Source organism: Lutjanus erythropterus, chromosome 6 (assembly GCF_056507025.1).
Source record: "Lutjanus erythropterus isolate fLutEry1 chromosome 6, fLutEry1.hap2, whole genome shotgun sequence".
NCBI lineage: Eukaryota > Metazoa > Chordata > Actinopteri > Lutjaniformes > Lutjanidae > Lutjanus > Lutjanus erythropterus.
The window spans coordinates 9,778,724-9,806,105 of NC_139322.1; the positions used below are offsets into that span (position 1 = coordinate 9,778,724).

Genomic DNA, 27,382 nt, shown 5'->3' on the forward strand with positions numbered 1-27,382 from the left:
AGAGAGAGAGAGGAGAGACAACGATGTGCATAAGGTCACAAACTGGCTGGGGAGTCAAGTCACATATTATTACACACCAGGAGCTGAGAGGAGCACGAGGTGCGCTCACGTTGGGATGTAAACAGCAGGGAGGGAAAACTAGGAGAGGCTCGAGGTTCTTTTATTGCTCATTTCATAACCCTGAAATCACATTAAATATCATTACCTTACATGTTATTAACTGAGCACTAACACACTGCGCTCTGCACCAGATCAGTTAATAAAATAATGATCCACAACGATGTTTTCATTACAGCAAAACTTCCCTTTTCAACATATTTTTTTAACTTGCACGATGGAAGTGATTCGGGTGAGTGTGTGTATGCATTCTTCTGCACCGTAAAGAGACACTGATTTCTCAAAGGGGACACACTATAAATCACACCGAGCAAGAAAGCTAAGTGTGAGCTATACTGACCCCTTCAGGCCTCACAGTGCATCACAGGGGGTGTGGGGGGGAAATCCAGGCGGGCGGCCTGCATCTGAACCCTGAGAAATCACAGGACCGTGGAAAACACTCGGAACTGAGCGTGTGACCGGCCGTGACCCCGCGCTGATGAGCTGATTCACATCTGGTCCGTCAGCCCAGACACAAAATCAAAACGTGTCAATTTGCAGCAGAAGAAGAAAGAGGCAGTGAGGACTGAAATATGAATTATGAATTAAATCTCCAACATGTTTTCTCACACCCTGAAATTATGATTTATTATATACTCGCAGGCATTTGACACCTATTGTGAATGTGTAAACCTACAAGATTTACATTATCTTGAAAATAGCAACAATTACCCTTAATATAAATTTTTTGACACCTACTCTCCATAATATAACATAATATTTAAAAAAATGTTTTAGCAGCGTAAAGTGTGAATGAATTCATATCAGGACATATTCTTGCACCAACTGTTCATAAATTCAAACTTGGTCGAGTTATAATTAGCCCCAGTTGGGGCCTCTCATATATTAACATTACATTTGAGTCACTGAGCCATGAGTCAGTTTTCTCTCCTGAAGGAATTTTCAGAAACTTCAAAGATTTTTCAAACCATCTGGATTAAAAAATATTCTGTTTGTTGCATGATAAAAAAAAAAGAGAAAAAAAAGGGTTTTAATTCGTTTTTCAAGTTGTGTCACTTTTTACAAATGCATTTTTTTTGGACGCTACCCACAAATGAAATAAGCCAATTGGGATCTTCTTACTCAGTTTGTACAATGTGAATGGAAATTAAAAATGTATGCTAATTATCAGTTAAAGTGGAATATATTGATATTATCTTCCTATGTTTTAGGACTATATATATATATATATATTTTTTTTTTTTTTACAAAAAAATAACATATATTTTACCAAAAAATGCCAGGATGTCATTTCCAGCTACCAAGCTACAAGATAAAACGATCGCAAATTGACAAATGGTGAAGAATAGATTTTTTTTTTTAAATTGTGCAGCAGACAGAACATGAAGTCTTTGGTTCTGGAAATACCTTTTAAACAGGGTTAAGTTTTATTAAACATCTTAATGTGTTATTTTGCCAAGCTTGACAGCTGTATACTTTTCAGAAAACATGCTGCTTCGCTCTGTGACCGGAATGTAGGCTAATGCTAATATGTGAGCTAAGCACAAACTGGGACTAATTATGACATGTTTATATGTCACTAAATCAATAAATAAAATAGGTCGGTTGCACCAAACTCTCTTGCATAGACATTACTTAGTAAATATTTACATACTAACTGTCAGGTGTTAACACACTACTGTGTTAGCTTGCTAATATGAGCTGTTTTGTTGAGGAGAGAAGGAGTTCATGGGTTTTGGCCCAGCTGACGCTTGATTGCTTATTATTAATGATGTAAACTGAACATGTTAAATTACTATTAACAAAAATAGAAATATATCTTAAAATACAGAAAATCATGCCGATCAGTGTGGTTAGCATGATTGGATTGGATATTTCCCTCTCATTTAAAGTGCATGAATAGTCGTAACTCTGGAACAGATATTTATCCATATATGCAGATATAGATAAAACAAAAAATTATTTCCAAAGGATTGGCAGTTAAGTTTAGATTTCCCCCCTTAAATCTCTTACTTTTCCTGTTTTTTAATTAGCCATGTTGGCGTGTGGATGACGATGCTTACCACTTTGATCCAGACTTAAATAAATCAATAACTGCTAGAAGGATCGCCATGTTTATAAATCTCTATAATGCCTGGAGGATGAATTATAATGATTTTAGGGATCCTCTGACTTTCCCTCTTGCAGCGTATGACATTTTTGTGTCAAATGTATTGTTGAGGTTTTGCACAGGTTCATGTCAGCTCAGGCGATCCCTTAATTTTTCATTTTCCACGATCATCTGGTTAATATTTTTATTTATTACAAAATATCTCCAAGACTAATGACATTCTCATCAGCTCAGCTGTAGGCCTACTTTGTGTTCAGTTCTTATGTTGCACGTTAGTTCGCTAACTTACTTACCATAGTAAACATTCCCTGCTAAACATCAGCATGTTAGCTTTGTCACTGCAAGCATGTTAGCATGTTGACATTAGCTTTTAGCTCAGTAAAGCACTCAAAGAAACTGACAGAGCTGCTAGCCTGACTGTGATCTCTTCTGTTGGACGTTAGCTTGTGATGCTACAGTGACTCATGTTCACTCTGTTGATTGGATTGGATGTTTAGAGATGTTTGCTAGCAATCAGTTTACTCCTTACTATTTAAAATATTGTTTATGTTTTAATGGTGCAACCCAATTTAGTAAATCAGTTTGAAACTATGTTGTAGTTACTAAGAACAGGATTCACAAACAGCTGGTGCAATTTGGATCAAATCATTTAGAATATAATCATATTATTATGGTTTTATTGTACCTCAAAGGTAATGGCACTGTTTATCCTCTGTGACCTTTCTGTATGTAAATGTTAATGATGAACACTCAGTTGTAAATAGAACAAAACATCCCTCATGCATACAATTTGACCGAGACTCATCTGTCATATAAGAGTACAAAAATTCATGTACAGTACAGAAAAAAGTGAATATAACAGGTTGTTTTTTTGTTTTGTTTTTTTGCTGGTTTATGCCTGAAAGTGAGGATGCACAATAACCGGAGTTTTCAAGTAGTGTTTGTATTTTCTTTCACAGAGGCTCACAGATGTTTGTGTCAGTATGACGGCTCCTCCTCGTCCTCGTCGCTCCAGCTGTCGGTCCCGTCCGTCCCAAAGTACCGGTCCCCAAAGTCCCCTGAAAACACACAACAGTGGAGCTCCTGTGTATCAGTGGGTTAAGAAAATAATGAAAAACACAGCGTGAATACACAGTAAAACTTCACGGCTGCAAAGGTCACAAGATTTATAAGTAAGAACCCAGGGATTGTTTTCTATGATTGATTCACAGAGACTACTTAATTGGTGTAACAATACATTAAATATTAATCTAAATGCATGTAATGTTTAATTATGCAATTGCATGTAATTATTTATGTTTACAGACGACCTACTGGTCTATCTGACACGCATATTGTTTCGTTTAGTTAGAGCAGGGCTGGCTTTAAATCTGAAGTGACAGAAGCATTAAATTAGAATCTGCTGGGACATGAAATGAAATCCGTCAACTTGAAACAGAAATGTTTATTATCTTTTATCTTCCGCAAAGACCATGGACATTTTTATTTCCTGCATACAGACTAAAATCACCCGCAGAAAGACATGCAAACTGACGACTGAAATAAAATCTGAAATAATCTTCTGAAATGCAGTTGAGTTACCAGGATTTCTGCAGGTTTCCACAAGTTAAAGTTAAGATGTTTAAGACCTTTTTAAGATGAAGAAAGCAATTAAGACCTATTTCACAACTAAACATTGTATTTTCATCTCATAATGAAGCTAATAATGAAATCTGACAAACTTCCATTAAGCTTTGTTTTATTAATTTTAGGTACATCGACTCTAAGAGCGGACCCAAAACTTTCTTAGCATGTTCATATATATATATTTATGGACCTGTTTTAGGTTAGATTTTTTTCACAAGTTTGTCTTAATTTACTGATTATTTAAAAACAGTTTGATGTGGCGCTCTATCCCATCCTGAATTAATGTTAGCTTAGCTCATTAAGCTAATGAACAGGGAAAGAAACAGCGATAGACCTAAAAACACTTAACTGAGGAGTCCTCCAGTCTCTGTTTGGTACGAGGATTTCGACTGCAGAAATTTTACATTTATGAAGGTCTTTTACTTTTAGAGTTTAATTTGTTGTGTTTTTGGAATTTGAAACAATTTTTTTTATTTTTTTTTAACACATTTAAAAGCCAGTCTGAAGTTTTATAAAAGAAACTTTAACTCTTTAAACTTTTTAAAACCAAAACCAAACCTTTCACTGTATGTTTTCTGATATATTTACGAACCTGTGTTAAGTTTGTACAAGATGGTTTTAATTTTCCAGTTTTTTATGCATGGTTTGACGTGATGCTCTTTCCTGCCAAATTAATGTTAACTTGGCTCTTTGGAGTAATGCAAAAGGGACAGTGATTTATCTAAAGAACACAACACTGAAATGAAATTATATATTCATTAAGTTTTATACTTTTAGAGTTTAATTTGTTGTGTTTGCAGTCTTCTGAAATGCTGTTGCCATGTACTTATTATTTCATTTTCATTCATTAAAACTCACCAGAATGTAGGAAACTCTGAAAGTTTTGGTTTGAAATCCTCCCTATTTTTAATGACTCACGGTTGGCAAACATGCTCAAAAGTTAGTGAAACTTTATAAAACTAATGTCAATGTAATGGAACCCATCAATTTTTAACCTCTCAGAAAGTTTTAAGGCATTTTTTAGGCATTTTAGGAACTAAAATTCTGATTATTGGCTTTTAAACTTTTCAAGACTTTTTAAGGAATCATGGAAACAATATTTATGCAGCTTAGACCAGTCCTTAAAAAACCAAGAGGCTCAAAACAGGCAAACACCTTCTGATTTGACAGTACAGCTAAAGAAATCACGTGTACATGCATGTGAAGGCTTACCGATACCAGGAATTACGTGTAAAAAATCGTCCAGGCTCTTGTCCACGGCGGTGGTGATGATTTTGACCTTCGGGAAGGCGTAGGCCACAGAGTGCACCCCGAGCTCTGCCATCAACAGCGACACCAGCACGATTTTATCCTCCTGCACCTCGTGATCCTGCTCAGCAACACACATCACAGCGACAACTGTCTGTCAACACGGCCTGCTCGTCATCAGAGGGATAATCGGTGAGTGGAGAGAACAGGGAGGAAAACATTTGACATTTCTCTTCACAGAAATAAAACTGATCAAACCTCATCAGGACCGATCAATAACCACACAGATGAACAATAAAACACACGCGACACGTGTCAATCTCCACCCACCAATAGGACTCGCACTGCCATCATGGCAGCAGCGCCGGTGGAGACTGTGCTGTCCATTAGGATGACATGATCTTCGCTGATGTCTTTGGGCAGACGCAGGTAATGCAGCTGGCGAGGCCAGAGAGGAGGAGACAGGTTACCATGGTTACGAAAGCAGGAAGGGTAGTTACCACGGAGACACACATCATGTGGAAGAAAAGAAAAAAAAAAAAAAGAAACAATCAAAACATTTTTGTCTCTTGTTTAAAGTGGATTTTGACACACTGTCCAACATTGTTTAAAGTCTCAAAAAAAAATGTAGCGCACACATAAGAATCTCAATTATATCGTTGGGAAGGACATTTTGGTCCTAAATGACTCATTTTATCCACCTCTGGTTCGCCTGAGTCGAGGTTGGTCTGGATGAGGATCTTGCCGATGCGGACGTCCTTGCACACGGCCCTCAGGGCGGGCTCCATGGTCTCCCCCGCTCGCAGGACAGACACACCGGTGATCTGTGGAGACGAGGCAGCGGAGCAAGCGTGATGACAGAGGCCTCGAGGACACACTCGACTGGAAGCTAACAAGACCTTGTAAAACAAAAACATCGCTCACCCCTTTGCCGTTGTAGCTGCGGCCCTCGTACTCTTGACCCTGTGGAGTCTGAACTACACACGACTGTGAGAAAACACACAAGGAAAGAGATGCATCATTTTATTACACAAACACACAACTCACTTTTTTTTTTTTGAGCAGCCATTTCATTTAAGTTACCAGGAGTTTTTTTTTTAATGGTAATGACAACACATATTTTTAAACCATCATTCTTATTTAGGTTTGATTTAGAGAGGCTACAGAGTCGACATGTTATGGTTACAACACATCTGATGCAATATTATTTAATGAATTTGTCAAAAAATAGAAATCTTTCCAGTGTTTGAGCAATATTCCTGCTTTTTTTCAAACCAGGAAGTGAGACAGGGGTCCTTAGGGTACAGCTAACCCTGTTTATGCCTGATTAAATCATGTTTATGTAAAAAGGGCCCAATATCTTCATAAAAATTTAAATTTAAAACAAATATGATTATAATTGCACATTTGTTACACCTATGTCATCAGTAGGTAGGGTTAGTTTTAGATTTTGAAGGATTTAACACATTTTTAAATCATTTGAATTTGTGAATTCTTGTCTGGCACAGAGCAAGTTTAGAAAAATAAAATTAAAGCAAACCAATATAAATCCTTAAAGCATAAATTTTCATCAATAAATTGGTATTATGACATTTAAAGTGATATATCTTCTGTCTCGTGAATGTATGATTCCTGTAGTTTATATCAGGGCAGGAACGTCATGACGGCTTTATGGCGCCACAGAAATGATCTGCCCTGAGACTAAAGTGGCCGTGATGCCCCACCCTCACTGCTCCTGCTGATTTCACCGTTTTCTTCTATGTCTCTTTTCTGCCAGTGCAGTTTTAGTACCAGTGTCTTTTGCTGAGATCATGAATTCTTATCGGGCAACATCATGTGAAACTCTGTGAGTAGTGGGTTTGATTTCTAGCCTGTTATAAACTGCTGGAAAAAAAAAAAAACAGGTCATTTATGACAACAGTTAGACAAGATAAGAAACTCAACATTAATGTCATGCATTGCTTGTGTTATGAGCCTAACAAGTATTATAGCCTAATGTTTGTAAAATAAATGCTACCAAACGTTAGTTCCCTGGAATCAATTTCATTTTTCCATCTCAAGTAAAATCATCCTTAAACATCAAGTTAAATCCATTATTTTTGTTGTCTTAAATCATCGGCCTTGCTGCCCTCGCATTTGGCCTTCGGGTGTTCAAAAAAACTGACCACACCAAAGACCAAGTGGCCCCTAAAATGATGAAATTCCAGGCCTGGTGTAGAGTACCGCCTATATGTTCTGTATTACTGCAACAAAAGTCACCTCAAAAGAGTTTTGTGCACTCGTTCACTTAACTTAAATCGTAACACTTTTCCACAGATATTTTTATGCGATACCTTCTAGGAATCCAGCGATGTCAGTCAGTATGGTATGAAAATAAACCTGCAGAGACTTGAACTTTGCTTCACACACGACAAGCGATCCATCACAGTGAGCGTTCACTCACTTTATTTTTGTCAGGCACGTTGTCGAGAGCCGACACTGATTTGGAAACTCTTTCTTGTTGGTACATTAGAACAGTGACAACTGACATTTGAGAGTTTTCTACTTAAAAGCTTTGTTTGTTTTTAGAAACGCTTAATAGGAGCAAAAAGGATGGATACTGTGAAAAGGATAACTTGAAGATGGTGTGAAGTTGTTTGGTGGTCAGAGTCATTTTCAGCTTCATTACCATGAAACACTAACAACTGTTACAAAATCATTAGTATAATAACAGTCGATGTGTTATTATTATTATTAAAATGATCTCAATCAGTTTCATGACTCTGCAAGTCGATTTTCAAACTACAAACACAGAAACTAAAACTGATGGCTGTCTGGAAAACAACAGACTTAGCAAGTAAAGCAAGTAAAGTATTAGAGACAAATTATTTGTATTTAATGATCTAAAACAGCAGTTTCCAACCTTTTTCCTGAAGGGACCCCTTTTCTATCACTGGTGACCACTGAATAAGTGACTTATCTTAAGGATATTTCATATAATATACAACATTTTTCATACCGTATTCAATGCATAATAATAAAAGTACAGAACAACTGACAAACTGCGCAATTTACCCAAATAGTGAACACAATAACTGCTAATTTGGATGAATTTTGAGCAGATCATTTTCAGTGAATATTGCATCAGAGGTGAGTTTTTCTGATATTTTTTGAGGAATTTGTCATACAATTCTGTCTGCATTATGTATTTATTTGAATTTTTAACAATCATACACACTTAATAGGCTTCTTTTTTGGACAAGTTCAGTGTTTTCTCCTCCCTGACACTTGGTCATTGGTCTCTTTGGTTACTGAAAACTGCAAACTATTTATATCTTAAATAATCTAAACTTAAACTATTCCGTTTAGTCTAAGTAACAGAGGCCTACTTTATATTTGTCTATAAAAGTTTTGTTACACCTCTTAAATTCAAGAAGACCTCATGACTTGTCTTCTTGAGGACGGCAGAAACAAACTGTGAGCGCATCATCGTCACATCATCGCCTTTAAAGTTGATATTGTGAACCTGTCAGCAAACCGTTGCTTAAACACATCCAGAGCGACATTATCACTAATTTGGAGTCATTTTTTTAGCACTCTCTCTCTCCCTCACTCTCTTTTTAGCTGTTTTTGGTCTCGACCAACTCCTGAGGGGAAATATGCGGCTCTTTAGTCCACAGTATTCATAAGCTGGTCTCTCACTGTGCTGGTCTGCTGTTTGCTGCTGAGCAGGTCGTGTACAGAGACCTTTTTCACTTCAAACATCTTCCTGCTGTGTCTGAAAACCACACTGATAGGAAAAGCCTAATAAGGTACTTTATTACGCCCTCAGAAATCCCATTATGATTATAACTCCCCAGTTTGCCGGAGAATGCAAATCATCATGTTTTCTGGGACTGTCCTGTTAATAAAGACTTTTGGAGAGAGATGCATGGTGCCTTACGATATATTTACAGTGCCCATGGAGACCATGTCTTCTGGACTCATAAAGGCTCGAAAAGAGAGAAGAAATGTATTAAATATTGCTGGTAGCTAAAAATGCCCTTATGGTTATCATGGGAGGGTCCAACTTTAAATGCATGGACAGACGAAAAATGGGAAAACCATGTTAACTATGTAACACCCTGAAGGCTGGACTTTAATTTCTACAAATTTATGATTTTAAAGTATGGTAAGGAAAAGATCACTCCCCAACTCCCTAACAGTTTTCATCGTTTTTGTTTTTATTTTCCCTCTACTGGTTAAAAACTCAAAACAGGGCATTTCAGACGAACATAAACGGACGATTTCTGCATACAATATATAAAACTCATTTTATGGAAATGTGCTCGTCAGAGAGTCACTAAAAATTAATTAAAAAAAAAAATGAAAACAACACTAATTAGAGGTGAGAAGTGAGAGTAAATCAAAACAGTAAAAGTGAAACAACGAGCAAAAAGAAACAAAAACTAACAACAAAAAAAAGCAGAGTCTGATATAATTCTCTGTGGATTCGTCCCCTTTCATGCAATTAATTGTTAATATAAAATATTAGTTATAGCCATTATAATATTCACTGAGAAGTTAGAGTCGACCCACCTGAGATGGTAGAAACGTGAGCGCGTGCTCGATAAGCAGTCTCATTAATCTCTTTGAGTAGAAGATGAACTCATCTCGACTGGTGTCTTTATTCCTGCGTTGCGGAGAAAGAGAGGGTTTTTTTTAAAACTCACACTGCGAGCACCGACACAAAGACTCGCGGTGGAGCGGACGTCGGTACCTGATGATGGTGTGCAGGCCTCTGACCTGCGGCGTGCTCTCCAACACGCTGAGCGTCTGAGGCAGCGGCTGGGTCTGCTGAGCCGAGGCCAGGAGCGCCCTGAGACCGAGGACAGGTCGTTAGAAACAAAAAGGCTTTACTGCGATATTCTGCTGCACCGAGGAGAAAAAGAAGCAGGCTGGCTTTTATCATTAAGACCAAGTCACAAAACGCACAAGGGCACACACACACACACACACACACACACACACACACACACACACACACACACACACACACACACACAGAGCGAAGGTTTCAGCCTGTGCACAGCAAGGATACAAAATCTCCAGCAACAATAAGTGGATCAAAGCAGGAGGACGTAAAGTCAAAATACTTTTCAGCATACCTGACACTGAGCTCACGCTGCATAAAGAGAAGGAGGCAGGAGAAAGACAATAAAATTGGGTAAAAAAAAAAAAATGCAGATAATGAGAAAAGTTCCTCAGCATGTCTGTGGCACTGACTTAAAGCTGCAGTTAAAAGCTTTTTCTTGAACATAACGTTTTGGTCATATTTGCTGAAACTGTCATTATATCCTGACGGCGGTGGGAGCAGCTGTGGCTCAGTGGTCGTCTGGAATCAGAAGATCAGCGGTTCGATCTTCTGCTGGCTTTAGTCTGCAAAGTTGAAGTATTATAAATTGTGAATTGCTCCTGAAAGCTATGTGGTGAATGTGACATGTAGTGTAAAGCACTCTGAGCGGTCAGGAGACTAGAAAAGTGCTCTTCAAATGCGAGGTCCCAACCTTTTTTCCTTGGAGCCTCCGCGCTCACGAACACGCGCACATACAGCAAAAGAACAAGTGATTTTTTAGCTTCAACCCTTATCTTTGTTAAATGTCTCTTTTTAAATGTTTTTTTTTTTCTTTTAAGAAGCCAGCAGATTAAACTTACACACACTCAATGATTCATTGAGGTGTGGCCACCTCAGTAACCTACTGTCTGTGATTGAGTACAAAAAAATGTATCTTTTAAATAGTTTCATATACAGACATTTGTTTATATTGTGATCTTAATTCATGTGCAAATCTAATTTGGATCTAATGGATTTTCTGCATTTTTTTGTGGCCAATCAGGTGATCAGATCACAAACAGGCCAATAAAAAACAGGCAGCAGCAGGTGCAGGTTTAACGATTATTCACTGATTAACTGCTGTTAAGACTTTGACCAAATAAAAATGCATTAATCAATATTTAATCAACTGTGGCACTTGAACCTGATTTGTTGAATAAGGCGAATCAGAATGAGAAAAACTGCCAAAAAAAGAAAAAAAATGAAAATTACTGTTGTTATTATTATTATTATTACTTTTTAGAAAACATGTATTTCGTATCTTATAGATTATTGATAATTATTCAGTTAATCAATTGTTAGTCTTTTCAACTATCGCTTAAGGAAAAAGCACAAAATCTTTACCCCTAGTTTGAAGAGGTGAGTGTGACCACTGAGCAGGACAGAGACTGAAGATGTGATTGAATGCTGCTATCGATAATTCATTAAAAACCAGTAGTTTTTGACAAGAATACTTTGTACTTTTACTTAATTAGTTTTCTAACACCAGCACTTTTACTTGTAATTGAGTAATATGTTAGTAATGTAACAGTACTTGTATGTGAGTACAGATATTCAGTGCTCTTTCCACCACTGAGTATATGAGACAGATAATATGAAGTTCCTCTGGCTCCTCCTAGAGCCTCGACAGGCACCTCGCCTGAACAAAACTGAACAAAACTAACTAATGAGAACCAGCTCCAAACCCAAAACTTCACCCAACAGGACTCTCCAACCCCGTGAAAGAAACTTTTTTTTGTTATTTACCAACTTCATGTGTGTTTAATTTAAGCTCAGAGCTGCGTTTTGCTGTTATAGGTACTGCTTTCTCTCTCTCTGCTCTTTTATCTCCATCCACGGGCTCCAAACACTCACACATATTATCTGTCTGATGAACTACTGTCAGGATAAGGTGACAGTTTCGGCAAAATACGATTTTTATATGAGTTACCACCTGTTGCTAAAAAAGGTCCAGTGTGTGAGATTTGCAGGGATTTGATGGCAGGAATGGAACATAATATTCATAAGTGTGCATTTTCAGTGTATAATTACCTGAACATAAAAACTGTTGTGCAGATTTGGTGCTAATGAGTATTTACAGCAGCAGGACGGAGGATGTGGACCGACTCAAAATAAACTACAGTCTGTGTGTTCATGGTAATAGGAAGGAATATGTTGCCCAGCAGTGTGACTCACTGATGTGACATTTTGGATCTGTTCCCAGGTAAGTAAAGGTAAATCACTCAGATTTATCAAGCTCAGCTGCTAATAAACCCTTTAATGAATCTTTCATTCATAATCTCACCTCGATAGTTTTGCCTCTTTCTGACATTACAGGCGTCTGCAGGGATTAAAAAACACGTGAACATGAACCGAACACCTTAACTTAAACAAAGTGTGGATACACTTTAACAAAGTCAACAAAACAACTGGGAAATGAAAGGTCCTCATGACGAAGAGGCGACAACAAGTCCGGTCCTGAATATTTATCCGCCACCTATCATGTTAGTTTAAGAACTTGTGGCTTTTCTGATAACCTGATAAGGACGAGCGCTCAGCTTCAGCCTCGTATCCTGCGACCTGCGCCGGTGCAGCAACCATTTCACCTTCAGATAACGTTAAGCACCTCACGCCTGCAGAATAATCTGCAATTTATCATCTGATATTTGCTGAATGATAAAGCAGACTTTAACGTTTTCTCTACTGTGTCGTTCTTATGCAAGCTGCAGCACAGCCCCTTCTAGTGTGAAGAAAACGGCGCTGTGCCTCGCAGCAAAAAGGAAAATGAGTGAGGACAGGTTTGATGAATGTCAGAGCAGTGGTAAAATATGTGGTGAAAGTCCTGCATCCTTTCAGCACGGCATAATATCTGTGGTTTAGTTATAATATCTGTGGTTCAGTGAAATAAAAACAAAAATCTTCTGAAGGAGCACTGAAAGAGGATTTGCTTGGCTGTTGAATTTAAATATAAACAATCTTTCTCCAGAATTGAATTTCCCACCTTTATTTATTTAAATAAACTGTATATAGTTGTGCACTTGAATGTCTGCTTGCCATTACTTTTTCCTGGACTCCTGCTTTCAGAAACCAATTATAATAAAGAGCTGCAACCTAACTTTGGAAAAAATATGAACCCTTGAAATAATCTTTTTTTAATCCTGTCTGCGTTGTGCCACGAATTGCACGTATGATGTTTGTCAAATTAAATGATAATTTTACAAGTCAAGACAGTTGCAGTCTGTCGTAAAACTGTTGAAGTATCAGTTAGCTGCTGAGGCTACGATGCCTAAAAATGGGAAGAAAAACTCATTTGTCTCTAACTATAGACTACCATTCATATTTTTTCATAGAAGTTTGACACCTCTGTCCTGATTCAGATCCGATAAAATGCTACCAATCCCATGTTTTTGCAATAGAAATTAGCTTGTTCTGTTTTGTTTTTTTTGTGTGATTTGTTGACATTAAAGAAGAATATAGTAAAAGTATTAAAAAGCAGCAGGTAACTTTGACTAAGCATTATTTAACTAGTTTTAAAATGCAGGGTTTATTTTCATTTCCTGAAAAGTAAAAGTTTTGGACATACAAAGTTTCTGCCATAGAAAAACTCCAGGCTTGCCCTTTAACTATGTTTTCTAAAGCGAGAACTATAAAAGTCTTAAAGTTTGAGACTGAGAAGTTCTGATTTAGTCTAAGCTTGAAGCGGTTTATTGTGCAAACAGTTGGGAGTCTCTCTTTCTTTCTGTCTGTATGTTGCAGCTTTCGGACACATGGTGGCGCCACCCTCTCAGTGTTTTGGCTTCTCACCTCCTCCAGCTGGCTGTGAACATGCTGGACTATCAGATCAATGGCCACCATGTTCCCACCACCTTCACAGAAAAACAAGAACAATGTTATGTTCTCCTCAGTCAACAGTCTGTTGTGGTTCAGGTTGTTTAGAGAGGAAGCGCGGCTGCCTCACCTCTCGGCACGACAATATCAGCCAGCCGCATGGTTGGCTCGATGTACTGCTCGAAGGCCGGCTTCACAAACTTGTTGTACTGTTTGATGACGCCTTCAATGTCCCGTCCCCGCTCTGTGATGTCCCTGCGGAGCCGGCGGACAAGCCGAATGTCTGAGTCTGTGTCCACAAAGATTTTCATATCCAGGAGCTGCAGGTGTGGAGAGCAAACAGCCCAGAACGGTTCAGTAATATTCAGTCCAGCAAAGCAGCTGCTCAAACAACAATAACCGGTGATGATTGCTTCACTTCACTCAGGAATTCTTCAAAAAGAAAGAAGAAAAAGGGAAACATATTGCCTCACCTGAAGCAGCTCTTTGTCCGCAAAAGACATAATTCCTTCAAATATGATTACACTGGCGCCGTACACATTTTTCTGCATAAAGAGGAAGGAAAACGGAGAGTCTTCAAAGCAGAAAGCTGCTTCATAAATAGTCAGTTCAGCTTTTGTAAGATTAAAGCTGTGGAACGTCACTGTGAGACACGGTTTTCAAAATAACAATAATTATTAAGTTTATAATTTATTTTCAGCTTTGAAAAATTAACCAACAAAAAAACTGAAAGCTTCACCCCTTTTTTCTATTTTCTTCTATACGTTGTAATATTTAAAAGGATAATTATTTTTTGAAGTGAGGTTGTATGAGGAACTTATTGATAGTCGGTGTGTTACTTACAGCAAATGATGGTTGACACGACCCCGGTGTGGAGAAGCAGAGAGCAGCACCGTCATGGAAGTTAAAAAATGAACTGCTGTGGACAACATCTGCAAAAAAAAAGGTATTTTAGCCATTTAAGGTCCAGTTTAAATGTCTGCTTGATTTAGAATATTTTCAGCACTTTACTTTGCCAGCAGACAGCCTTTCCTGATGGGAACCAATGTTCATCTCACTCTCCCCAAACCAACCAAACTCCACAGGCAAAATCAGCAATTTTACCTCGCTGAATATGGGAGTCGTTGGTCTAATCACTTAGTTTGTTTGTGTTATTGTGTGGCTTTAAAGTTTTAAAAGGATAGTTTGGATTCACCAAAGTTACACAACAACAGAAACAAACTAACCAACTGAGGCAGGGGTAGATCAGCAACTCTAGTATTGTGCCAGGTAAAATTATTAAATTCATCTATGGAGTTTGGTTGGATTGGAGAGAGGGATATTTGACTTACATAACGGTGGTTTCCTGTCAGAAAAAGCTGTCTGACGGCAAATTAAAGTGGTGGAAATATTCTAAAAATAGCGCACACTTAAACTGATACTGATATTTTTTAGGTGGACCTTTTTTAAGTGGCTAAAATACCTTTTGTTGCTGATCCTGTCCGCAGCACTTCATCGCTTAGCATCTGTGCTGGTGCTCCTCTCTGCTTCTTCAAACTGGGGTCATGTCTACCCACAAGTCTTTGAGAAACTCATCACTGAGGAATTTTCTGTAGAATCCAGTCAGCTCACCCAGTCTTTCTGTCTCCCGTGCGTGGTGAAATCGTACACCGGGATCTTCACGCTCTTCCCCTGCTTCAGTTTTCTCAGGGTGGCGACCAGCAGCTCAAAGTCAAACGCCCCCGGATGATCAAAGTTGTAGTCGTTACTTGCTGCCAAAGCCTGTTCCTCGGGAGATAAAACCTGTAAACACAGCAGATTAACATCCACAGGATGCTGTTGATAAAACGTGCTTGATTTTAAAGGATTAGTCTGACATTTTGGTGAATACGCTCATTCAGTTTGCTGCAGGCAGGGGTTGGTAGTTTTTTAAGGAAAGAGTACCTTTTAAACTGTACTTCTACTCTTTATTGTATATTTTTGAGCCAGTAATCTACTTTTTACTTTGGTAAATTTATAATATATACCTTTGTTAAGACTAGTTTGCTCTATATGTGGGGAGTGGGTGCAGAGAGTGCACATGGAGGACTTCTACAAGTTGCTATCTGCCTGAAAGAAAAACAAACACCACCTGTGTTTTGACAATGTTACAATGATGACGGAGTAAAAACCCAGAACAAGAGACGACAATCCCCAGCCAGGTCTAAAATCTAAAGACAACAGTTACATGACGAAGTGTTGCTGTGTCGCCCAACAAACACTGAGATCTCCAACTTTAAAAACTTCTTCTAAACTCCATGTAGTTAATTTTTCATGTGTGACATTAATCTTTGATGTTACTGATATTAAATCATCTTGTAGTTAGTGGTCTGTCGGGTTTTAAAATAAGTGTAATAAATCTATTCACCAGGTACTGACTCTTTTATTTACCGATGACATGTCATGTTGCTTCACATGAAAATTGTAGCACACCAATTTGAGACGCAAATGAAGAGCCACCATCCCATTTTATGATATTTTGCAACAAATAAAAAACTGTATATAAACAAAAAAAGACAAAAATGTGTGTAGTAAATATTGAAATAACTCAGGTTCCTCACATTAAAATTTGTGGAAATACCTTATTGATTTTTTTCTCTAAAAACACTATGAAGCCAACGGGTATTTAAAATTTGTTCATTGATAAATCATTCTTTTATTTTAACAGCTTAATTTAACCGTATATTATATACAGTAACATTATAGAACTTTTTGGATCTCATTATAATGCATCACAAGTTGTAAACATACACTTCTATGTAAATTGTCCATTTTTTAAAAATCAATTTTCTATTGCTTCTGACTTCTGACTTCTCCTGGACAATGTTCTAACTTTTTATTATCCTTCTTTCTTTTTTCTTTATTATCCTTATTGTCTATATTGTGCATAAAATCTGCAACTAAACTAAACCAAACTAAAACCAAATAAACACTAAATATAAAGATAAAGTTGGGAATCTAGCTTAGCTTAGCATAAAGACTGGAAACAGGGGGAAACTGCTAGCATGACTCTGTCCAAGGGTGCAACTCTGCCTACCAGCACCTCTAAAGCTCACTTATTAAAATGTATTATAATGTATATATATATAAAAAAAAAGTAAAAACTTCAATTCAAAACTTCGTATCAAACTTCTCATCTGATCCTCTCAGTAAAGCAAACAGGTGTATTTCTCAAAATGTCAAACTATTTCCCCTAAAAACAAAAAAACAGATATTGTTTTACCAAATGTCAGTAACAATAAAGTTCTTTGCTTTTCCACACATCTGTTGAGTTAAAGAAGTTTGTGGATTCAATATTGTGTGTGTGTTTTTGAAAAAAAATTGTGTAGAAGCTTGGTGAGGATTATCTTTTCCAGTCAGACTGACAGCTCCTGATCCTCATGATTACTGATTCTGGTTTGGCTCATTCAGATCACAGAGTTCAAAAGAGTTCAGATGACAACCTGCTAATAATGAACAACTTCAGTAATGATTTAGATTATAGCCTGTAAATTGTGGTGTAATTATTTAGTGTATTGTATGCATTATTTCCTGAGTATAAAATATGTATATAAATAACTGTATACATTGATTTATTTTATATATCCTAATATGTTCTATTTATTATCTGTACAGTAAATATGTTTCATGTGAGTCAAGCATGAAGGGATTATAACTTTCTTTTTGCTGTGTTGTATGATGACAAACAGGTGACCTCGATGATGTTAGTCTATTGTTTTATGTGCGCTCCTGTGGGGAGTTTTTCTAACTGTTTTTATTATGTTTTAATATATTTATTATGTTTTATGTTGAAGTCAGTGTTCTTTGTTGTACCTGGCAGCGAGAGAAGCGGCGGACAATAAAGTTTAAGCCAAAGCTTTTATGGTCTGTCATATCATCAGATCATAAACAATTATGGAGCCAAATTCTTCAACTAATAAAGAAACTTTACTGTTTACTGGACCTGATAAAGTATAATAAATAGCGCAGTAAGCTCTTCCTTGTTTCAGGTTTGAGCTCAATGAAAGCCAATATGTCATAATTACCATCTGCAGCAGCGTGTGGCTGGTGTTGTTTTCACTCTGTGATTCTGTGTGTGTGTGTGTGTGTGTGTGTGTGTGTGTCCTGGAGACGCCTGCTGTAGCTGGGACGACCACAGAGGCAGTTTTGTGTATTTTGTCAGGTTTTGGGCAGATTTTGTCAACATGATAGCGTCACAACCGCGGAAGATGCAAGATCAAAATGAAGCACGAGTTTGAAATTGGCGTGGTCCGAGCAAGGGCGTCCCAGTTTCAGTCATTCCCAACCAGTCTAAGAAATTAGGTAAAATCGTGAGACTGTGCGTGTGTGTTTATCGTCATGGCAAAATATGGTCCTGTAGTGGTAACTATAATCGGGGTTCCTGCACATTTTTCCATATCAAAATTTCACACTTTTCCAGACTCAAATTTCCAGAATCCTTGTAAGATTTTTTCAGCCCATAGTCTGGCTTCCTTTTCCCATTTGGAAATCTTCTGAAAATTGTCAAGCCTGCCCTTTGAAAACTTGCATTTACCTACGCAGAACGCTGGACGACGTTCCACTGTCACACATCTCTGCTCAGAGGAAGTTAACTAGCTGCTGGTACCTAAACTCCACTCAAAGATATGTTGAAAAAGTTAAAGAATTTTCACGGCGTCCGTGCAGCCTCGTTTATTCACTGTGACCATGGAAGCTAAAATGAACACAGCATTAAAAATATTGGCTTCCTTGCACAGAAAAGACATTTATTTTCTGATAACTACATCATCATTCCACAGAGTTATGGAGCAGCCAGCTAGCAGGTCAAAAAACCCTCCAAAGAAAAATTTCAGTCATAAAAGCCCAAATTTGGTGGCGTCTGGGACATTCTAACGCCACTGTTACATCAAATGCACTAATCTTAAGTTTTGCATATTTTAATGAGTTTGCCTACCTGATTGTAATTCACCTGATTGTGAATTATTATAAAGGAGAATTAGGCTTCTTGTGCATTTTAGCCCACACAGTCTGTAAATCCCAATTAATATTTAAAACCACAGCTATTTATGACTGATCGGAACATTTGTAATTAATAATCATTAAAACGTGATTTGGGACTTCTGATATTAACTTGCATAATTGAGCATTAGTGAAAAAACGCTTAAATAATACTGTAAAGTTACAGTATGAGGCTGTGCACTTCCCTACAGGCCTGTTACTTTGAAAACACTGCCTGTGTTAAGGCGTCATAAAAAACCCGCTACTAGTGTGACTTTTTTTTTTTCTTATAAATTCTGATTTTCATATTTTAAAAAGCAGAACAGGGGCAATAATCTGGAAACACAAACATTTATCGGCACTTTCTTTTTCTTTCTTCAAACATATCCAGACCTTGAAATTACTGGTGTGTAGTTGAGAGCAAAATGGAGGATGCGTTCAAAGACAGGCGTGGACTTGGGGCGTTCCTGTCGCTCAGTTGGTAGAGCATGTGCCCCCATGTACTGAGGCTGTGTTATGGCTATATATATATGAGCTGTGTCCCTTTGTACTTTGGTTTTGACGCTATGCCTTTGGTTACTCTTGATTTAATATCTTTATTTGTTATCTGTGTTAATAAATCCTGTGTATTTGGTCCTTTTAAAGGTGTCTCTCTGTGGGTTATTTGGGTCAATTGTGGTGTGTTGTTTGCCCCAGCAGAACCACCTTAGGGTGGGGCGTAACAGGCTGTCAGTCCTCTGCAGCAGCCACCGCCTTGACTCCCACCTGCAACCCTTTCCTGCGTGTCATCCCCTCACTCTACCCCCTTTCCTGTCTACTCTTCAGCCGTCCCCATCCAAGAAAGGCATAAGCTCCAGAAAATAATCTCTAGTTATTATTAATTAGGGTTTATGATTAAATTTTTGTTTCTTTTTAAGGCAAAATGTCACATGTGGTTGGATTTCTATGACTCTCACCTGTATATATGTTATATGTATGAAATGTGTGCGCAGTAATTCGCAGGCTGTAATCTAAAATGTTCATTAACTCAGATCTGTGACAGCGGTATAATGTTTGCTTCGCAGTGACTGAACGTGAATTAAGGTAACAAAACCTTTCATCCCAGAGATGATTATTTCTTCCTACAATGAAGCCACACATAATTGGTAACAGCCACATTAAAAAAAAAAGACTAAAATGCATGACTCTCTCACCTTGTAGAAAGAATCCATAGACAACAGCACAACCCACGGCACATCCAGAGCCTCAATGATCTTATTGGCCACGGTGGTCTTCCCTGAGGCGCTGCCCCCACACAACCCTGCACATCCACACAGCATTTCAATGGACCATTATGTGTGTTTTTCAGAGTGTGTCTAATGTTGTCTGGCGTATGCATGTGCAATGGCAGTAAAGTGTTTATGGGTATAATAAGACAGAGGGGTAATAAAAGGACAGGTTCTGCAGCTCAAAGCCACAATTTGACACAAAGGAGGTGAAAGGAGAAAACAGTCGGAGGAGAGAAAACACCATCATACCGATGACGAAGGCCTCTTTTGACTGCGCTCCGTGCTCGTCATACCAGGGAGGTCGGCCAGCGGTGTAGATGGTACGTGTGCCCGTGCGGAGCAGAGGAGGCTCAGTTTTGCTCAGTGAGGTAGTGCTCTTCCTGCGAGGGGCCCCGGCGGGGGGCAGGAGCCGGTCCAACGAGTCCTCCCCGCTCCCACTGCAAAAAAAAAAAAAAACCCACAGCACACAGCGGGGCAGGTTACAGCCTGAACGGCAGGTGGATCCTGTCCTCTGCACAGTCTGCAGTTATCAGAGAACTGCTCCCACTTTAACAACACAACCTAATTATAAGACGTAAGAATCACAAAAGAATCAGAAATGATCAGCATTATATCATATTATCTTTGATGATAGTTTGACAACACATACTTAAACATGTTGTACATGAAATCCAGGTGTTACACAACATGTGTACTGTAGGTACTCAACCCCAGTACTTGAGCCAAACTATAGATACTCCTAGTCAAATATTACTCAACTACACGTGAAAACTGCTCTGTCAAGATTTTACTTGAGTTAAAAGTGCTAGAGTACTTGCTTTTAAACATACTTAAGTAGTCAAAAGTACAAATTACAGTTACAGTTTTCACAGTGCATTTGCAGAACCTCTCTGAAACCACCTAATGATGCACCGACTTGCTTGTAGAACCACGATGCTACACAAAACTTATAGAAACACCTATAAAAACATCAGCATAGAAATGTGATCTAAAACAAATGACAGCTACTGTAATTTTCTGACGTAACTGTGTTAAAGTCACGGCATAAAATTAGATTGAAACCAACAGTAAGGAGTTCTCCAAGTCTGTTGAATAACTGAGATTTCTTTCTGCCTTCAGGGGCAGCATATACATTAATTATGTGGTATTTCTCACGCTGATAAAAACAACCCAACATTAAAAACCTCCCTGGAATTATCTTCATCTTGAGATTTCATTTTCTCTTTCTCCTGCCGTCATCATTACTGAGTTTTGTTTGAATGACAGAGGGAGAGCTTGCTTGCTCTTGTTGCAGAGAGCCTGGATGACGTATTTCTGCTTTTACATCAATCCCAGCTGATTGGTTTCCTTCTGTGAGGAACACAGCGTGTGGCCAATCACATTTTAGACAAGAAAAAACAGCAACAGCTGACTTCAAAGCTGTGCTTAAACTAAAACTAATGAGTAACGAATACTCAAGTAAAGTACAGATACTCAAAAAATGTACCTAAGTGCAGTACTTAAGTAAATGTACTTCGTTACTGAACACCACTGGTAGAAATACTATACTGAGCAAATTCCATTCACTGAAGAAGGCGGCGAGGTTTGTGTATTAAGTGTACTTGCCAACCTTGAGACCTCAAAAACAGACCTGGGGTCAAAACAAATGTGAAAGGGTCTGGAAATAAAATGTGCTTCATAGACTTTGTCTTCAGCATACAGGTGATTTTTAAAGGATGAAAATAACAAAATAAATACACATTTTTTGCAAACAGAAGCCGGCAGATGACTGACAACTGAAACTTAAGACTGCTCTTAGAAAAAAAATGAGCTCCTTTCTGTAAGAAACAGAAATTCTTCTTCAGTCTGACATTTCTTTCTCTGTATTGTGATCTCTATTTCTCTCTTCGTCTCTCACTCACCGAGGAGGACAAGTCGCTGACGAAAATTAAAATGGATAAAAAGGCGAGAAAATCTGTCGTAAACAAGGAAAAATACAGGAGAATTGTGACCCTGTGAGGAAATTAAGAAAGGGAGTCTCCCGGGTCGGCAAGTATGGCATTGAGTGCACCTTGACTTCAGAATAGTTTGTCGGATTAAATACTTTTTCCGCCAACCTTATAGAAATTCCAAACACATAACAGATTACCAGTGGCGTGCCAAGCTTTGATTCAGATTTTAAATTGAACAGAACAGAACAAATGAATGTGGTGGAGTACAAAACAGAGCGGAAACAAAGCTTGAAGTCGGCAAAAATGTCAAACTTTTTCCACTTAAAGTGGGGACGTGCTGCTTTTCTTTAGAAACAGAGGATCATGGGAAGGAAAATCTCCATCAGAATCAGGCATATACAGTGGATATATGATGCAAAAGCGTTAAGTCTTTGTCAGATTTGTCAGATTGTATAAAATCTGCAGACATGGGTCACATGTATAGATGAGAAGTGCATTTAAGCATGAAAAGAAAAGCACTGAAAAGAAACACGTAACACATTTCTGTGTGATTGACGTCTGCATAACAAACGCTGCTGCAGTGAACAATTACACCAATTATCGAGACGCAATTTCGACTCTGCCAAAAACCCGTGGAGCAAGAAGAAAACATCTCGGCGCAGCAGTTACACAAACACATTGTTGTGTGTGTTGTGTAAGACTGTTTTATGAGTTTTCCCTGTCGAGCTGCTGTGAGGTCAGATCCAGCTGCTGTGTACTTTACACATTTCATGACTCTTTATACTTCTTCTGCACTACATTTCAGAGTAACATTTCACGGTTTCAGCTTCTCAGACTTCTCATCTGCAGCTGAAACTGAGCAATTCTGAGGTTTGGACAGTTTAGAATAAATAGATTGATCACAAAAATAACCAGTGGATTAATCTATAATAAAAGTAAAAGAGCAAAATATGCCTAAACATTAATGATGCATCATAACATCATAACAGTAGTACACTGTATCATAAGATACAGCGACTATTTCACCTTTAACTTTTGCTACTGCACTGCAAGATTGGCAACAATTCATAATAATCATTATTAAGAAATGGTCAATTTTGTTAATAATTATGACTATAGTTATTTCACTGTTAACAATGAAATTATAATAAATAATGCTTGTTATTTTATTTGTGTTAGTAATGTTATAATAAAGTAGTTAACTAAGCTAACTGGAAGGTAACTGTTATTGTCTCCTATCAGCTATGATGCAGAATATGTTCTATTTATTATAATTTACTATGTTTATTATTTATTATAGTTTGATAACAGTAAATAATTGCTAAGTTCAATTAACTACCAAGAATTTACCATTTGTTAAAGGAGCAATATGTAACAATTGTGCAATCAAAAATGAGTGTGACAGTCCAAATAGTGAGTTTAACAGGTTGAAATCTGTAGTTAAAGTGAGTTAAAGTCATTTCCCTCCTCCTCCTCCTCAGACTTGAGGAAGCTCAGGCAGGCTGCAGGAACACAGCGGGAGCACAAGACGAGCCAAACGTTTTAATTTGACAATAACAAGGAACGACAAGTCCTGCACTGTTGAGTTGATCAGCTGTTTATAACTGTAGGCTGTTTGTCGAAAGTTAAGCCTGTTATCCTGAAAACAAAAAAGCCCACTGCCCTCAAAATACACCCTCTGGAGTTCAGTGACTGTCAGACTCAACATGTTGCGTAAACATCTGCTTCTTCTAAAAGACAATTAATGATCTCTTATGATTCATAAACAGGCACTTACTCATTCTGCAAACATTTAGCATCAATTTGAACTCTAATTAACGCAAAAAGGGCAATTAAAAATACAAATTATGGACCAGAATAGAAATTTAAGGACAGAGGCTGTATTGCTGTCAACTTGGTATGTTTCCTTAATTTCTGATGGCATATCCTGGTCATTTTATGATTTATTACAGTAAATATATTATAGATTCCTCCTTCAGTGATGGTTATTATAAACTGTTACCGCTCATTTTCCAGATACTTTTCTCGTAGTACTTTTACAGTGTGGTATTGGTTGTTTTACTTACTTTTACTTCTTCCACCACTGCCTAGATAGTGTTAATACCACCGTTTGTTAATCTAATTGACACATCACAGCTTTGATCAGTGTAATTAAGATTAGACTGTCACTACACAGTTTACTGAGGAACAAATAAACGTCAGCTTAGCATGTGCGTCACACTTTCTGACGCCACATTCAGGGACTCCTGCGTTCCCACTGGCAGTGATTAGAAATCAAATTAGTAACTCTGTTTGTTTCTAATATGCACAAGCAGATACATTATGCACACAAACTCTAAGAGGAAGAGAGGACTAATGAATGTTTTGCATATTCAAGTGCTGCAGTTTCAAATGCTTGTTCGGTAATGACACACTACAGGCGGCAGCAGCAGCAGCAGCAGCAGCAGCCCTCTGTGACCGAGCACAAAATCAAACACCAAAAAATCCCTGCAAAGTAACCCAGATCCTCTGACCTCTCGGCAACCCCCGTTCACAGATTATTTATAGCTCGCTCTCATCCACGGTGTGTTTGAGAGCTCTGCGAGGAGGAAAAGTGGCATCCTGCCCGAACCGACCGACCGACAGACGGCAAAAAACAACGCAAGCATACCTGCGGTCTGACCTCAGGGACCAGCAGCCGGAGATTCTGGCGCCTGCGCAGTCCAGCAGAGTCATGTCTGCTTCGGACGACAACTTGCGGCCCTCCAGCTCGTCTGTTGCCGTGACAACCCGATCAAAACAACAGGCCCTCACTGACTCGAGTCTTAAAAGTTTTCAGTAGACTCCTACTCCGTTTTTACTCCATAAATCTGCATCCGCGGAACCGAAACAATCGTCCGAATACTCCGACTCCTGCAAATGTCCCCATGCTGCTGTCCATCCGCGTGTCCTCCTTCCTCTGTGTCCACCACAGACACTAAGAGGATCACTGTAACACTGGCAGCAAAGAGCTGCTTGGCTGGTATTAATAGAGGCACCTGTGAGCAAAAGCAGGACGGGACAGACGTCTTGTTCTGATCCTTCCTCTTAGTTAACCGACCTGATCCACTACAACACCACAGGAGGGACACTGAGACGACAGACAACAGTGAAATCTGTCTTGTACAGTCTCCAGAGCTCAATATGGAGTCTTGTTTTGTCCAGCAAACTCTACAACACTCAGTTTACAAAAAAATCAGACAATCCTCACACTGGAGAAACTGAAATCACTGAAGTGCTGAAAAAAAACAACTTTAATAATTAATCATTGATTTCACTAGATGACAAGTATTTTTCTGTGGATGGACTGATCAATTTATCAGCCAGTTATTTCAGCCCTTGTGAGCTTTGTCTTCTCCTGGTTTTAAGGCTGCGTTGGAGACATTTTTTTTTAGCTTGTTTGAGGAAATTAAGTGCTTTTATCGACGTGGCCTAGATACTCACAGCACTAATAACTGGTGCTCAGTCTTTTTCTTTTAGTCACACAAGCTAATTCCTAGTCTAAAATCACAATCACAAATGTTTCTCATAGGATCCTTGGCCCAGATAAGGAAAAACTCCCCCCAAAAAACTTAAGTAAAAGTACATTAATTGAATATTATCTGCAGGAGTTACATGATTTATGTGCAAGTGTTACTGTATATTTGTCATGTATGAGTATTATTACTGATGCATTTAGGTGTGAACAGGATTTTAATGTTGTCGTTGGTCCAGGTGGAGCCAATTCTGACAAAGTGATGTACCAGATTTATGTATCAGTAAACAGAAAGTTAATCAGGAAGTATTTTGATAATTGATTAGCTGTTTTTATTTAATCTAATCTAATTTTTTTAGGGAAAAATTACAAAGATTCTCTCATCCAGGCTTCTCAAATTTCTATCACTGTAAACTGAACATTTTTGGGTTCGAGCCACACAAAACAAGATATGTGAAGACTTCAGCTTAAAACTGATCTTATGTTTACACATGAAATCTGTAAAAACACTACAAGTAGTACTTAAAGCTGTGTGAAACAAATGTAGCGGAGTACAACTGACATGTAGAAATATAAAATGGTATAAACTGTCACGTAAAGTACAATTATCCCAAAAGTACAGTTTTGGGGTAATTGTACTTTTACGTGTACTTTATGGGACAGTGATTGAGCAGCAGATGAATGTCATTTTTGAGGTACTTTTCTTTACCTGTATATTTTAATTTTATGCTACTTTTCACCATATTGTGCTTTACACTTCAAAACATAAATCTGACCGCTTCTATAATATATACTACTCACTGCAGATTACATTTTTACACACAAATCATATGATCAATTAAAGGACTATGATGCATTATTACAGATTTAACTATCCAAGAGTATATAAATGAGTTAAAATAAGATACTACAATAATATAATACTATAATAATATCACCCTGACAGGGGCCTTGATGCTGGATCCTGAGTACTTTTAATATGTCACATACATTTTGATGCCAACACTTATCTACTTCCTTTTTTATATTATCTGGATTCTGTGTAGCGTACGTACAAGAAAACACACACACACACACACACACACACACACACACACACACAGATATATTATACGTATATATACATATTTGTAATGTATTTTTAAAGTGTAATATTGCTATTTTCGCAAATGAACTTGAGTTATTACAGGCCACCAATTGCAGCTAAATACAGACCGGGCAATATAATATTTCACAGAAGATTAGAAAGTTGAACTTTTATTTAGTTTAGGTTTTTGCCCTCTTTTAAACAGAATAGTCCTTTAATATATAATAATTAATAATCAGCTGAACAATACTGAAATCGACACAGGTGTCAAAAACTAATTTGTGAACACTAGAGTGAGAGCCACAGGATAAAAAAAAAAAAAAAAACCTGAATAAAAGTGAAGGTTTATTGATATATTTCAGATATTCTAGTGGTTTCTCAATGGGGAGTCTGTGACGCACAACTGTGTCAACATGCAGCAGCTTCACCTACTTCTGCTCCGCTCCGTGTGTCCGACACATCTGATGAACCCGCAGCTTCACCACGCTCACTGCACTGCGCATTTCATCACTACACGCTAACAGAGAGGCTTTTAATTTAATAATGCTCATATTAGAGACGATGTTTCTGCAGGTTGGAGGAGGATGAGGAGGAGTAGGTCAGTGTGTTAGCGTTACATTGCGTGGACGGATGGATGAAGTCTAAATAAATTAAAAAAAAAAAAAAAGAAGCCACATTTCTGACACCGAGAATCAAACACAGCCTGTAAAAACATCGTGTACCTGTCCGAGCGGGACGACATTATTTTCCCGCACTCCGTTTCCATGGGGATCCTGCGACCTCGGAGCCGCCGGCATCGGCTGGTTAAAGCCATGGATGGATTATTTCTTAACAGTGCTGCTGTGGGA

At 38.1% G+C, this 27,382-nt stretch overlaps 1 protein-coding gene across 2 annotated transcripts; it reads right to left on the reverse strand.

Annotated features, from left to right (window-relative positions):
• Nucleotides 1-2,524: 2,524 nt before the first annotated feature.
• Nucleotides 2,525-27,362, reverse strand: uckl1a (uridine-cytidine kinase 1-like 1a). Of its 2 annotated transcripts, none has more exons than XM_084719960.1 (15): nt 27,257-27,362; nt 20,273-20,460; nt 19,949-20,055; nt 15,372-15,542; nt 14,234-14,305; nt 13,891-14,080; nt 13,737-13,798; nt 10,228-10,244; nt 9,840-9,938; nt 9,659-9,752; nt 6,026-6,088; nt 5,803-5,925; nt 5,432-5,539; nt 5,066-5,222; nt 2,525-3,285 (listed from the first exon to the last, which is right to left on the reverse strand). In XM_084719960.1, exons 1-15 carry the CDS (start codon nt 27,346-27,348, stop codon nt 3,206-3,208), a joined length of 1,623 nt encoding a protein of 540 aa, XP_084576086.1. In that variant the 5' UTR covers nt 27,349-27,362; the 3' UTR covers nt 2,525-3,205. The 2 variants fall into 2 exon arrangements, with proteins under 2 accessions (XP_084576086.1, XP_084576087.1); XM_084719961.1 differs by lacking the exon at nt 27,257-27,362 and adding an exon at nt 24,605-24,866.
• Nucleotides 27,363-27,382: the final 20 nt, after the last annotated feature.